The following is a 14,312-nucleotide window of genomic DNA, read 5'->3' as shown; positions in this document are numbered from 1 at the left end:
TCCCTTGCTGCCTTGCCATTCTCCAGGCTTTATTTGTATCCCTCATCTGCAGCAACACTGATATTTTTAGATCTTAATATCCTTTGTTTTGTTCAAGAGTAACCTTTACTTTCTATGAGATTTATCGTATCTAATGCAATTCATATTGCACCATGACATCAATATCATATAGTTTGTGGTATGAGCAGTATGTCCAGACCAAATCCAAACGAAAGCCTAAACCAGTATGTATAATGGTACATGTGTGCCATCTTGCAATGCTTTTCAACAGTGCAGAACGAGTTTGATTTTCATGAATAGAAACACTTACAAGTCATGTACATGTCACTATGCAATTCATGACATGCGTGAAATATGACACACATATCGTCTGTTGAGAATGAGAAGGCCGTTACATTGTCTTGAACACTATGGGTTTAGTGGCAACTTAATGCCTTTATCATTCTCAACCGACGATATGGCTTGCAATATGATACTTTTCACAAGGTCATATTCATCTTTGTTCAGGGAAGCTAATTACTTATGAATCATGATGATTCTGCTGTAGTTTCACTTTTCATATAGGATGCACTTTGTTTCATATGCTTGCACATGCCATGTGCAATGGCAAAACAACATCTTGCCTCTTCCTCTGTAAATTAAAAGGCAATCAATGATTAATCTGTGATGGAAACATATATTACTTTGGGTAAAGCACATCTCAGTCTTAACCCATTGAGGACGGACTGATTTTGCTATAACATGCATTTCCCATAGACACCTGCCCGAGTATTCTCGGGACTCGTCCTCGACAGGTTAATCTACTTTTTTAGTTGTTACACCAATTTTAATTAGAATTGGAAATGTGATTTGCTCACTGTGATTTTGACACTTTGAACATAAATGTCCACATTCTGCATGCTTCACAATTGCTCCTTCTCATATTCAACGTTAAATTACAATGAATACAGATTTACAGGGATGAGTGGAGTACATATTATGCACAAGGAACCAGCTAAACAGACACTGGTGAGGTAAGAGAGCAATTGAGTGTTGGGGGGGGGGGGGGAGGGACGGTGGGCAAATACCTCTTATGTCCAGTACTAACCCTCTCACAACTAACATCCAAAGATCATATTGACAGTACATATAAACATGTCACAAAGGGATTGAAATATTTAAAGGAGAATGAAACGTACATATGCACATAGAATGAGTGGAAGGTAGTAATATCAGTACAGCGCATCGGTCAAGTTTGAGGAAAAGTAGAGAAATTATTCAAAAGTTATGAATTTTTAAAGTTTCAGTGCCACCATCACTGGATGAGTAGACTACTACAATTCATGATGCCATGCATGGACAATGATTTCATCTTTTATGAAAGAACACATTCCCTCAACTTTTTAGAGAAGTGAAAAATATGTTGAATTTTCATTTTATTTTCTTTACCAGATATACCACTGCCCTACTGAGATGTGACATCACAAATTGTTCTAGTCTTCTCATCAAGCAATAGCAGCAGTGAAACTTAGAAAATTAATAATGTTTCAACAGATTCTAAGATTTTCCTCAAACTTTTTAAAGTGTTCTACTAATATTGCTGCATTCCCTCAATTCCCGTATATATTTGGGTTTCATTCTCTTTAAGAGGGTCAAAAGCTGGTGGGACTTTACACCAAATCTGATGAGCACTGAAAAAGAAAAAGTATGTCGCTATCAAAATGGCAGCAAACTTCTTTCCCTGCTAGCTTGTGTATCAATCAAGCCATAACTTGTGGAAATGCAGTCGAAGCTATCACGCTCATCCGATAACCCTGTCTGTTCCCAAGGCACTTCATGGCCAATCCCAAGGTGCCTCTAGTGACAGCCCATCATGAGGTGTACGGAAGGTAAATTCTCTACATCATCATTCTCAACATTTCAACATTAGGCTTCCTGCCATGGTTAATGAATAAAACTGATAAACAAGGGGGAAGACACAAAACAATAGGCCTATTCATAAAAGCGCACAATATAATTCACACCATTCAATAGAGGCATTGAAACAACAGCAACAGTGGCATATGGATAAGTAATTTCCAGTGTATTTGAGCATACACAAAACAGGTGTTCCATTGTATGCAAGCAAATATGGATGAAGTGCGTGCTGGATGAATAAAACTGGAACAGGATGCCTCTGAGGCCTTGATGCCTGCTTCTGCTTTGCATCCATTGCTCCCATTGCATTAAAGATGATGTTCAAACTATCCGTTAGAGTCAACAGATGATCTCCTCATCAAGTCCTCAGCTTTCTGCCGACAGAAATTGATGTCAAAGCAGCATAATGTCTGCAGAAAATCTATTGTGTGTTCCATCTTGATTCCCTGAATGCTATGTATTTCCAATCATACGTCAAGAAAGTAAAATCCTTACCTGACCCTGCTTTTCAGAGATGTTGACGAGGAGGATTTTTTCCGGAGCCGTTTCGTCTGTCAGCCACAGTTCTGACAGCTGCTCAGCAACGGACAGTTTGGGTTTCTGGAATACAACACATGGAGATATCATGTAAATCTACCTGAAATTTCCTATGGACTCTTATGAAAACTGACAGAATCTCAATCTAAAGTCCATGGATGATAAACTATTGATGTAAAATGTCCAGCTCTGGTTTATTTTTCTTTTCAACATACTCACACATTTTCATTGGCAAAACAGTTAAGCCATTAAGAAAACATTTGCTCATGACCATCTTGAAAACAAAGTGAAATATACACAAAACAAAAGCACTGGACAATCCTCACAGAGGACTGGTCAGTATCAAAACGTTCATATCATGAAAGCCTATAACCACGAAAAAGATGAATTAGAAGGTGAAAACGTGCAAATTTCAATGAGATGTCAGCACAGCAGTTTTTATGCTATTACAATTAAAGCTGTGAAATGTTTGGAGAGAAGCAAAGTTAAGGATGAACAAGGTGAGCATGCTAGCTTTTGAATGACAATGATCTGCAAATGAATTTTTTTTTTAAAGCATCTGCGGAGCATCTTTTTTTTTTTTTCCAAGCAGTTCAATACCACTAGCTTATTTAAACTTAAATGGGCAAATGCCAGCTTAATTTTAGCCACTACCACTTTGATAGGTGGAGCTGCTGATCATGCATTTATATTGAGTGTTTTACAGGGAAATCAGTGCAACATATTTTCTTCTCTTTCTTTTTCTTTTTTTTTTTTGTGCTCACTTTCTTGTCACCGATGCCAATGCTGTTAGACCTCTCAGCCGACCGATTCCGCCGATGCTCGCTGTGCTGGCCCTCCTTGCTGGACCCCTTGCGGTCCCGCCCTGTGCTGCTGCTCCTCTTGTAGCTCTCCCTGGCGGCCCCCGTGAGGAAGACCCCACCTGTCCCAGTCAGGGCCCCTCTGTCTCCATTGGCCGTGGGCACGGGGTTCCGGTTGGCATCAGTGCTTTGGGAGCTGGCGGTGCTCCCCTGGCGCCGGTGGTCACCCACCTTGCTGGAGCTGTTGTCCTCCTCCTCATCCATGATGGTGGGCTCCTCGGCGTTGACATCAGAAGAAAAGATCTCCTGGGAGATGTCAAAAAGAAGCAAAATCATACACTTGATACTCTACCATGACTTATGTAGTGAATGCGCCTTCTTTCATCAGTAGCTGATCCACGATTTCATTATGTTCTAGTGACATGAGTTCCACAGTTACCAATTCAACAACTTCAACACCTTCAAGGAGGGAAAATACAGACCTCAACATGTATTATATTACTGTGCTGTTCATCAAAACTTTTAATCATAAAAGGTCATCATAGTATGTTGTGTTTTCGACTTTATTTATTCTTAACATCTTGCCCTACTTGAGAGCATGATTCTTGAAACGAAAGGGGACAATAAGCAGATACATAACAAACATCTGTGATCACATGGCAATTGAAACTTTTCTTTCTCGTTAAAGACCCTCTATTCATTTAGCCAAGACAAGGAGCTCCTTTCAACTAGTAGTCATGCACACAAATTATTGAACATCCTCCCAAAAAAGTAACACAAGACATATCATTCAGGATTCATGATCTAGATGAGTTGGAAGAGGGACAGCATGGGGTTTGCTAATAGATATATGTACATAGTAAATGCCTCATAAATATACCAGTCTTTATGATTCAGATGGTGACCAAAAGCAGTGAAACTGTCTGATTCAATGACCGGTGCCACTCATTGCTACTAATGTGCTGGTCCTACCTGCGAGTGCTTGACCGTGTCCTGGCTGTTGTCAAGAGAGAGCTCAGACTGACCCACATGCTCCATGTCCTCGGCCATGGAGCTGGACGTCGGGATGCCTTGCGAAAAGAACGGCCTGTGACGCACAGAGTAATAAAAACATGTCAGACCAAACACTGCATTCATGAGCTGATATCACTAGTGATGTCATGTGATAGATAGAATGTGATGGGGTTACCAACCATTTGGCCAACAGAGATATGACTGATCTCATGACTTAAGTTTGGTTTAACACGCAATATTGCAGTCACAACTTCATATCTTCTCTTATTTATGCACTGCTGATTATTGTAAACACTACAAAGTGTCAAGCAAATGCCACTTTAAAAAAACAACAACAAAACAACAAACCAACAAACAAACCAGAAACAAATTGTACAAAATCTTTTTTGGTAACACATACTTTCGTATCAATAACAAATTCATGTATGATTTTCTTGAACATGAAGCATAATGACCTTCACATATAATACACTTCAGACACTGCCCTCAAAACCATGTAATGTTACTGGTAATTAGAGTGATAAAAAACAACCTGAGAGCAAACTATCACTACAAGGTGTGAGCATTCTCCAATCGAATCACCTTTTTTTTTTTTTTTTTTTTTTTTTTGGGCCAATTACACGGTGTCTCACCTTAGGACTGGTTTTGGTGTGGATCCGATGCTCATTTCATCGGGATCCATGTCCGGGCCGCTGTCACTGTAGTTGATGAGATCCAGGTCATCATAGAGGAAGTCCTCATCTATCGGGGTCTGGTCCTGGTCTTCAAATGGGTAGGGCTCAGTATCGCTCTCGTCGCTCGCTACCTTGAACTTCCGCAAGAGTGCAATGAACTTCTGCTTGAAGTTGCGTTGCTGTTGGTGGTGGGTGATAAGAGTTGGAAATCTCACTCCTTTACTCAAAGACGATTTGTGGATCCATGCAGTGCAATTTCATTTACACTCACTGTGCATAACTGAGTGAAATAGCTGCACACACGTATTAAGAAAAATCATCCTTGGTTGAAAAACTGAGTAATGCCATGTACATTAATAGACATCTTTTATTTGTGTGTGTGTGTGTGTGTGTGTGTGTGTGTGTGTGTGTGTGTTTTGAACTACATTTGTATTGTTTTTGTTTATGTTACACCCAGAATGGGTTGATTCACAAATGATTTGAATGAAATCAATAAATATCAAGGAAAAACAAAAAATGTAAAATACACATTTTCCTTTAAGAGACTTCACAGGATATGAAGGTCGAAGAACAGAAAAAAAAAGAGAGCAAGACAGACATAATACTGTAGACAAAGTGGTTTCTGAAACATTGTCAGAAATTCCCAATCCCCATTATTAATAGGCTATTCTGAAACTCAAATAGGAAGGGACAATTCAGCAAACAGAGAATCTTGTATGAATAAAAGAGGATGTGTAACTTTAGATGGTTACTCTGCACCACAAGTGTTGCACACAAATTGGGAATAGAAACACTGTTTTTAAGTGTGCTATCACATTTCTTCAAATACCACAGTATTTTGATTGATCCTCAGGCTTGCCTAGTTTCCTGTTAATAGAAGTTATTTCCATAGCCCAGAATAGTAACTGAGAGTTTAAGACTTTGATATACTTAAACATAGTGAATGTTGGCATTAATGATGTAACAACTGACATTCAAGTTTCACACTAACCACAAAAATTTATTCAGTACAATCAAGCATTTTCACCAAGTACTCAATGTCTCAGCATATAGCCAATGTCACTCATCAATATTCTTTTGAATTCTTTTCAAACCAAATCATGTCTGCTATTGGTTGAATGATAATCAAAACATTTACTTCATGTTGTCTAGTTATTGTTTTGTTGTGCTTACCTTTTCATGAGATAAAGTAATAAGCAAAAAAAAAAAAAAAATAGCAGTCTAGGAGCAAATTATTTTGATCAGCGTGCCCTTTCAAATGACCTTCTGTGAACAAAACAATATCAGCCTTAGAATAGATTATGAGGCTAAACCACTTTATCTAGATTAAAGCAATCTGCATTCTAGTAAGAGCTTCACAAGTCTGGCCTGGCCATGGGGTATTTTGCATAATGCAGTATAGTATAACACCACAGCATGAAGTCGAGCTGCTTTTCATACCATAATGTAACAGCAACCACATATACTTGCACATACAACATCATAATTTTTCTGAATTTTTTACAGGGAGGAGAATTAGCTACACATTAAAACTAGAGACAATTGTTTTCACACAAGAGACACCAATTGCATATAATATGTTTTTGACTGAATACAACAAAATGAGTGGTCACTTGGAATTACACTATATTCATCTGCAGAACATAACAAGGCAAGTGCCACAATGTGTTGTCTCGCCCATTCGCGTACAAGAAATTGTATGCAAATGGGATATAACAGATTTTAAAAAAAGAGATATAACAGATAAAAAGAGATATAAAAGGGTAAAAAGTTATGGCAAGAAAGAAACGTGCCATAAAACTTAACATTGGGCCCTTTAAGTTCGTTGACCCCTGCCTGTGACCTTTGACCTTGTGACCATCCACTCCCCAAGGGACATCTACCATCCAAGTTTGGTCACAAACGGACCTATGGATCAAAAGTTATGACCCATAATAGAAACGCGCCACAAAAACTTAACATTGGGTTCTAAAAGTTTGTTGACCCATGCTTGTGACCATTGACCTTGTGGTGACCATCCACTCCCCAAGGGACATCTACCATCCAAGTTTAGTCACAAATGGAGTTATGGATCAAAAGTTATGACCCAAAACAGTTTGATTGCAATTGAAGCCCAGAGTAAAGAGTTATTGAAGTTTTTGTAGCGTTACGGACAGACAACCGACGGACGGACGACGAACGGACGATGGACGGACAGACGCCACAGGTGATTCCTTAGTCTCCCCGCACCTCCGGTGGGCTCGACAAAAGTGACTGATGGTCATTCAAAATATAACCAAAATCTGATGCCATGCAATTTTGCTAAAAATGGTAAATATATTAATAGAATGACAAAAGCATCTTCTGTGCTCTATAGTGATCCAACTTGGACTTGCTTATTAAGTGAAAAAATACATAAATCATTCTTCTGCAAAGCATCTAATAATAAACCTAACAAATATTGTTAGTAAAATGGATTTTATTTTAAAAGAAATGTTACGAACAGCTTTAGGCATTAAAATTCTTTTTACATTTTTTCTTCATGGCTTTTCATCCTTCTTTTATTTCTGCCACAAGCTTTATATCAGATTGCACTGTCTGAGTAAAGTGTGAGCTTCAATCTCATTCTCACTTCCATTTTCTGAGATTTGGCTCTCCTGTTTAGAATACACAGATACAGAATTTCTGAATTTGACCTACAGGAATAAATCACCTGCAGGATCTGGAGCTCGGTAAATTACGAAACCACAGAGACAGGGAAACAGAGAGTCTCTGGAAAGCTGCCCATGAATTGGGGATGTCTTGTTTCCACGAGTTTGTCTGAATTCAATGTAAATTAGCTTTGTTCTTTGTGTGTGTGTGTGTGTGTGTGTGTGTGTGTGTGTGAGAAATAAAGCTTTTACACTTTAGAGAGGGGACACTGGAATGAACATTTTTGATCATTTGCATTTTTTTTTCTTAATAGCACTGTGATTTCTTCAAGTAAATATCATGCTCCTTTCAATCCTGTAAGAGCTATCAAAAGCTTAGAATCATGAAGGTCTTTTCTGGAAGGTTGATAAAACCCAAACAAACTAACAAATCTTTGATTATGTCTTATTTTTAAATAACAGTGCAATTTCTTCAAATAAACACTGATTATGCTCCTTTCAATACTAAGAGCTATCAAAAGCTTGGAATCATCAAGGCCTTTTCTGAAAGGTCAATAAAACCCACAAAAACTAGCATTATGCTTTATCTGAAAACCATGTATTCATGACAACACAATATTTCAGAATATTTGCATGATCTAAAAGAAAGTACACTTCTCTGAACATGAAAAGCAAATTCAAATAAGCCTTCTATATATAACACACTCTCATAGGCAGTGAGACCATGTACTGCTATTGATTATCATTTTACATTCTTTAAAAGACACATGAATCTTCCTTTATCAAATTCTAGGAAACATCCTTCTGCATCAAGGTAGTCTCTGCAATCATCTCGATTCCATCTTCAACTGACTGTGAGCAAATGATTTCTGCACTTTTCACTCGATATGATGATATAGTAAGATGAGTCACATTGGCTTCCATGAACCTTATTTTTCCAGCAAGAATACTTCATGCTTGTCTCGTCACTTCAAATAAAACATCTGAACAGAAGTTATAAAAATTGATCATAAAACTATATAATTGGCAAATATATTGTATAAGAGTTGCAGGGTGAAATTCATGAATGCACAGTTGATGACTAAAAGATAACATAATTCCCCAGTCATTGTTGGGATTGTTTAAATAAACATTCAGCAGGCTACTTGCTTATTCCTCATCCTTGATTTGGGTTTCCTCTGAAGCCATATCGGTATATATACATGCATATCTAACTATCTATCTATCTATTTGTTTATATATATACATATATAATATATGCTTGTATATATATATATAATGTAAATAATGCATCACCTTGCAAATTCATCGGATATTTTTGGACATGCAATCAGCATTCCTTAAGGAGGGAAAAGTAAACATATTAAACAACACAAGCAAAGAATTTCAATTTAATGTTGAGGTGGATAGATGCCACTAAAAACACCCTTAGAGGAAAGACTGATACTCTGGGCAGAAAAGTCCTCTGGAGAATGCATCAGGAAAAAAAAAAATTCACAAGGTGCCCTTGCTATGAGATACCTGAGGGGAAAGTGAGATGTTGGCGAAGCATTTTTTCCAGGTCAGATCGAGGAAATGAGAGAAACACCATGGCCACGATCACTGAAATTATTAGTATCGCCATGGTGTACCCCTCACTCTAGATTGTCGAGGGCGCTTTTTTTTGACGTCACATATAATTTACGGCCAGAGACGCAGTTAATAATTGACAAAACCGCAACAGGCTTCGATGCTGGATACCAATGATCCATGGCTGGTGAATTCCTTTCACTGCATATACACAAGCTTTCTATCAAAACAAAGCAACACCAATGGATAAAAACCTCTGGGGAATTGTAACTAGATGGCAAAGAGGTTGCTATGGAGTAAATATTCCATTAGCTACAAACAATAGTCTAAAATGCAATAGGTGGTATGTACAGAAATTCTATTGACTCTACTAATTCCGACACACAGAGACATGAAAACATCTACAGTGTGAATCATGAGGTCTGACGAAGAGAGCAATTTGACAGTAGAGTACAATCAACTGGGATGCCTCAATTTTCTCACTCAATCACTACATCAGCAAGAAGTGCATGGCTAATTGATTTACATTCCTGAGATTATGAAATTCACTGTTCTTGAGCGCTGACCAATGAAAAATCAATGAAAGACCAATGAAAGACCTTTACCCGTATCTGCAGAACGGAAATATTTCTCATTATATTCATATCCTTTACAGTAATTTGCATTTATGAACGCAAGACTTTAATACCTAGTGCCAATTATTATGTCTAGAAAATGATACTGCAAGAGCGGACATTTTCAGTGTGCAAATTTTTGTGCATTTTGCACAACATAAATTAACTAGCATGGGAATGAAAGTATGTGATTTCATTGCTCATTGCTATGCTTTTTCTCTTATTTGCACTTTTTGTCACATTTACTTGTTCTGTAGCGTGTGCTGCAGACCAATTACAACTGTACTTTCTACTGCAGTACGTGTTGCCTAAGTCCTTAACCGCCATGGGAGTAGTGAGCTGTTTGAAGTGCCTACTGCTTTATTGGGACTGTCTGGGAAATTCTTCTCACCCAACTAAGCATGAAAAACTAGTGTGTGAAAATGTTCCCTTTCACAGAGTTTAAGCTAACTTTTTGTGACCTTTGACCTTGACATTTCATTCCCCTGTCCATTCGAGCTATCACTTGTTTATCAATTTCTAATCATATCCTTTTAAACTAATATTACCATTAGACATTTCTTGCCAAGTTACAACTAGATACCATTCTAACCAAATTACAGTGACCTTTGACCATGAATTTTGACCTATCACTGTTTAAACGCTCATGTAAATAGTTACTCCGGTATCCACCACCTCATATCACCACTGGACATCCCAGGTGAAATAATGGCTTAAAAATAATGTATATGCTAGCAGTATATATTATAGGCTACATTTCTGACATTTCAGACACAACTGAGCTAGATATTCTGTAGCTAGTTTAGGTATTCTGCATCTGAAATTAAACTGCAAAGTATGAGCTGATACGACATCAAGACATATGTACAATGTACTCATAGAAAATATATCAACTAAATGTGACTGACTGGCAAGTGTGCGTAGTATATTACTATCAATAACTGCTGCAAATTATGCTAAAATGATGAGAGAGAGCCAGAGGTGAAACTGATGATGTTGTAAGATCGTGGGATATGAAATGACAGCCAAGCATACAACTGTTGTAAGGGCATAAACTATTTACAGTGTGTACCCTTTGTGAGTTAGCAAACCATTAGGACTACTAACAGATAGTGATGCAGGACAATGCTGCTGCACCTCCACACTCTCTGACAATATGTCATAACGCAATTCCCAACCATCCTGTATATATAAGGTTTAACCCTATCATAGCCAAACATAAAACCATCATGTCAAGCATCAATTACTTTTTGCAACAAAGGCTGTGAAAGGGTTAAATACCCAGAAATGTTTAAATTTTCTCAGAGAAGATAATCATTGAGTGTTTTTTACTGATCAACTTTAATTTGAGGTGATGCGGTTAACACCTCAAATTTTTACTTATACTAGAATCCCATCAGGTAGTGGGTGATGCGAGGTAATGTGAGATGATCCGTCGCTCACTTGTTTAGGTGGTCGATGGAAGGTGATGTGAGGGATGAATTTCAGTAGAAACGGAGCCGGTAATGAAATTCAGTGTGCTGAAGTCTCAAATTCTTATATGGAGATTCTGAGCGTTATCTATCATATAAAGGCAGTGCACGTGCGACCTGACTTGCGACATTATAATATGAAACTTCCTGGATCATCACATTTTGCAAGTTCCCTGAAATTACCCCACATCACCACATATTTTATTTTATTGCACTGCATAAATAGTTTGGGAAGTAGGAATACACAAGGTGATGCAGATGATAAAAATCCACAGTGATGTGAGGTACTGTGTACGCTGTTATTTTCACGTACGGATATTATCGCGAATGAGGGGGTCACAGACATTTTCGCGAGATGTTGTTTTCGCGAATTGACACAGAGACCTACATAAGCGCACTACTACTTTAGCATATGGTGACATTTTCATGTGTTGTTACATTCACGGTCCAACTGAGATTCGCGAAATTCACGAAAATTAAACCCTTGCGAAAATAACAGCTTATACAGTAATATTAGGTGTCTAGTAGAATTACACACTTTGATTACCTGATGAATATAGATGGCAAAACGTATATATATATATATATTTTCTTTTTTTTCTCCCCTCTTTCATTCTCCTTGTGAAGTGCTGCTACATGTACATACAAGAGGGTAGTAGATACTAGTTAGGAGTAAAACAGAGCAGGGAATGTGTTTCAGCCTTATCCACTAACAAATTAATTACTAGAAATATTCTCAAGGCAATTGTGTACGCTAATCTCATACATACATGTTATGAATGACAACACATAGATGATCACATTTTGTTGATAATGAGCTGTTGTAGTGGCATTATTTTGCTTTCTCATCAGGGTATTAAAGTGCATCATACATCCAGTGAAGCAAATGGTACAATGATGATATTGAAGCACTTACATGACACAAATGTCTGCCACAGTATTAGTGAGCTACAACAAACTCTATAATTAGCGATGCAGAACTTAACCAACTGAAGATCCTGAAAAAAAAAAATACTTGGCAACTTGAAGATTTTCTGTCATGAATTTATACAAGGGTGGATGCAAGTTCATCTTGTGCTGATAAAGCATTATTGCATGGGAGCCAAGCTTTGTGCAAAGTGTGGACGCAAAAGCAAACTGATGACTGGATATCAAGCCACACACAAAAAACAGAAAACGGACGACCCACCTTTTGATGTGAAATTATCATAATTTTGTTGAAGTTTACAAATAAAGAATGAGCCTTGCACATGAATGAAGATGGAGCATCGGAGAACAAAGAGAAATTCTGTGGATTAAAGTCAATTCTTATCCTTACCCTTGTGACATTGTGAAGCTTGTTTCCTTTCCTTGGCTCATGTTCCTCCTCAACATCTCCAAGGAGATCCTGAAAGACATTTAAAAAAAAAAAAGTAGAAAGATGGTTGTGCATCAGGGACTGGATGTCATCTCAGTTACCAAACTTATTATGAAACTAGTTAAAAAAAAGAGAAGAAAGTAATGTTCGGATTTGTCTTTGCTTTCAGATACAGTCTCCGTCACGGTGTAGCAACTACAAACTGATATTACATTTCAGTGTATACTCTGGCAAAAGATCGTTAATATTATCCAGGTTGATATGCAAATAAGGCAACTCTGCACACTGGCACTGGTCGGATGGTCCCTGACCAGTAAAAACCGCTGTCTGATCCATAACTTTTTCAGGAATGCGGACCAGCAAAAAATGGAAAAACTTGGAACCTACTGGTCTGACAGACAGGTTGGACCAGTAGAAAAAAATGGATTAGTGTGCAGCCCTGAATAGGGTGATCAAACTTTTATATCCCTTTTCCATTTCCACTGTACAGGGAAAAAAATCACAGGATCAATCTCTCTCAGTATACTTTCTCAATCATCAATTCATGAAACATTCATCTTTTACCAAGAGACCAATACAGACAAAACTCTGGATGATCTGAATTTCAGATGACACTTCTTGTGAATAAGAGGGACCAATCTTCCAGCAATGGCTTAAGTACAATTTACAGCAATTCTGTCGTAAGTGGCTTACGGTTGCACGTTAAATGACAAGTTATTAACACTAGATTGTGCTCTGAATGGCAATAGATCTTCACGATGCTTGTCGAGTAGTCAAGTTCTTGGACAAGCCTCCTCCAGTGAAATTACTTTGCTGCACGTAATGCAGCAAACTTTTTGTAGGATGGGAATAACCTAGCTCATCCCTATACCAGCTAATATGTAGTGTGAGATGTTAATGGTATTGTACATTAGCAGTCTGGTGACAGTTACATACATAGAAAACTATTGACCCTAAAATGAAATGAAATATCATTCATTGACTGGGATATGCAGCAGTAATCTGTTATGACATTATGTAAATATGACCTCACTTACTTGTACTCCATTACTGGTCATTTTATAAGAATTATAGAAATAAAAATAACAGCTATTCTGGATGAAGAATGTCATGGACGCCTAAAAAATGTATTGAGTTCAAAGACATAAGTATCAGGAAGTAAAAATTCATGGACTCGTGTATTCTTCAATAGAATTATAAAGTCATCAATTGCATACTCATTTGAAATCCTCTTTCTGTAGCGATTCTATTTTCGTAAAAAATTAGAATGATAACTGAAACTAGAACACATTCTTGTTAAACACTTCTTTGAAGTATGGCCTTGCTTATTGAATTTCAAAATGAACATAGCATCCTTCTCTGGTTATTAAGCAAATATTTTTAACGAAAGAAAAAACATAACAATGCCATTAGTAATGCCTGTATCTTCCTGGTACATCAATATTGTCATCAGATGTAGTATACTTCAAGTTTTGATGATATTTATATAAGTTCAAATCTCTACAAATGCTTTGCTATAGAAAACATGCTTGTCAACTGTTAAACTTTAAACAGCAATAATATTGTCAAACTGAAAACTTGCAATCATTCATAACCAGTCTACATTCTGGGGAAATTTGCAATTACAACTTGCAAAATTTTCATGATAAAACAAAAGGGTTGAATATAACTACTAAAACAAATTGCATCCTTCATGATTGTCCATCGCTCAATTTGTTATTTTCTGTGTTGCTGTTTTTGGATTTTTTT

At 37.4% G+C, this 14,312-nt stretch overlaps 1 protein-coding gene across 1 annotated transcript in view; it reads right to left on the bottom strand.

Moving 5' to 3' along the window:
• The window catches only part of LOC140227736 (phosphofurin acidic cluster sorting protein 2-like), a 96,035-nt gene that overhangs the window by 17,398 nt on the left and 64,325 nt on the right, over positions 1 to 14,312 (bottom strand). The window contains exons 7-11 of the mRNA XM_072308142.1: positions 12,525 to 12,593; positions 4,880 to 5,100; positions 4,206 to 4,320; positions 3,198 to 3,539; positions 2,392 to 2,496 (exon numbers count right to left, since the gene is read on the bottom strand). Coding sequence (XP_072164243.1) covers positions 2,392 to 2,496; positions 3,198 to 3,539; positions 4,206 to 4,320; positions 4,880 to 5,100; positions 12,525 to 12,593 — 852 coding nt within the window. The remainder of the gene's footprint in view (positions 1 to 2,391; positions 2,497 to 3,197; positions 3,540 to 4,205; positions 4,321 to 4,879; positions 5,101 to 12,524; positions 12,594 to 14,312) is intronic.

This window comes from Diadema setosum, chromosome 1 (assembly GCF_964275005.1).
Source record: "Diadema setosum chromosome 1, eeDiaSeto1, whole genome shotgun sequence".
Taxonomy (NCBI): Eukaryota; Metazoa; Echinodermata; class Echinoidea; order Diadematoida; family Diadematidae; genus Diadema; species Diadema setosum.
This window is presented reverse-complemented; position numbering and strand designations above follow the sequence as displayed.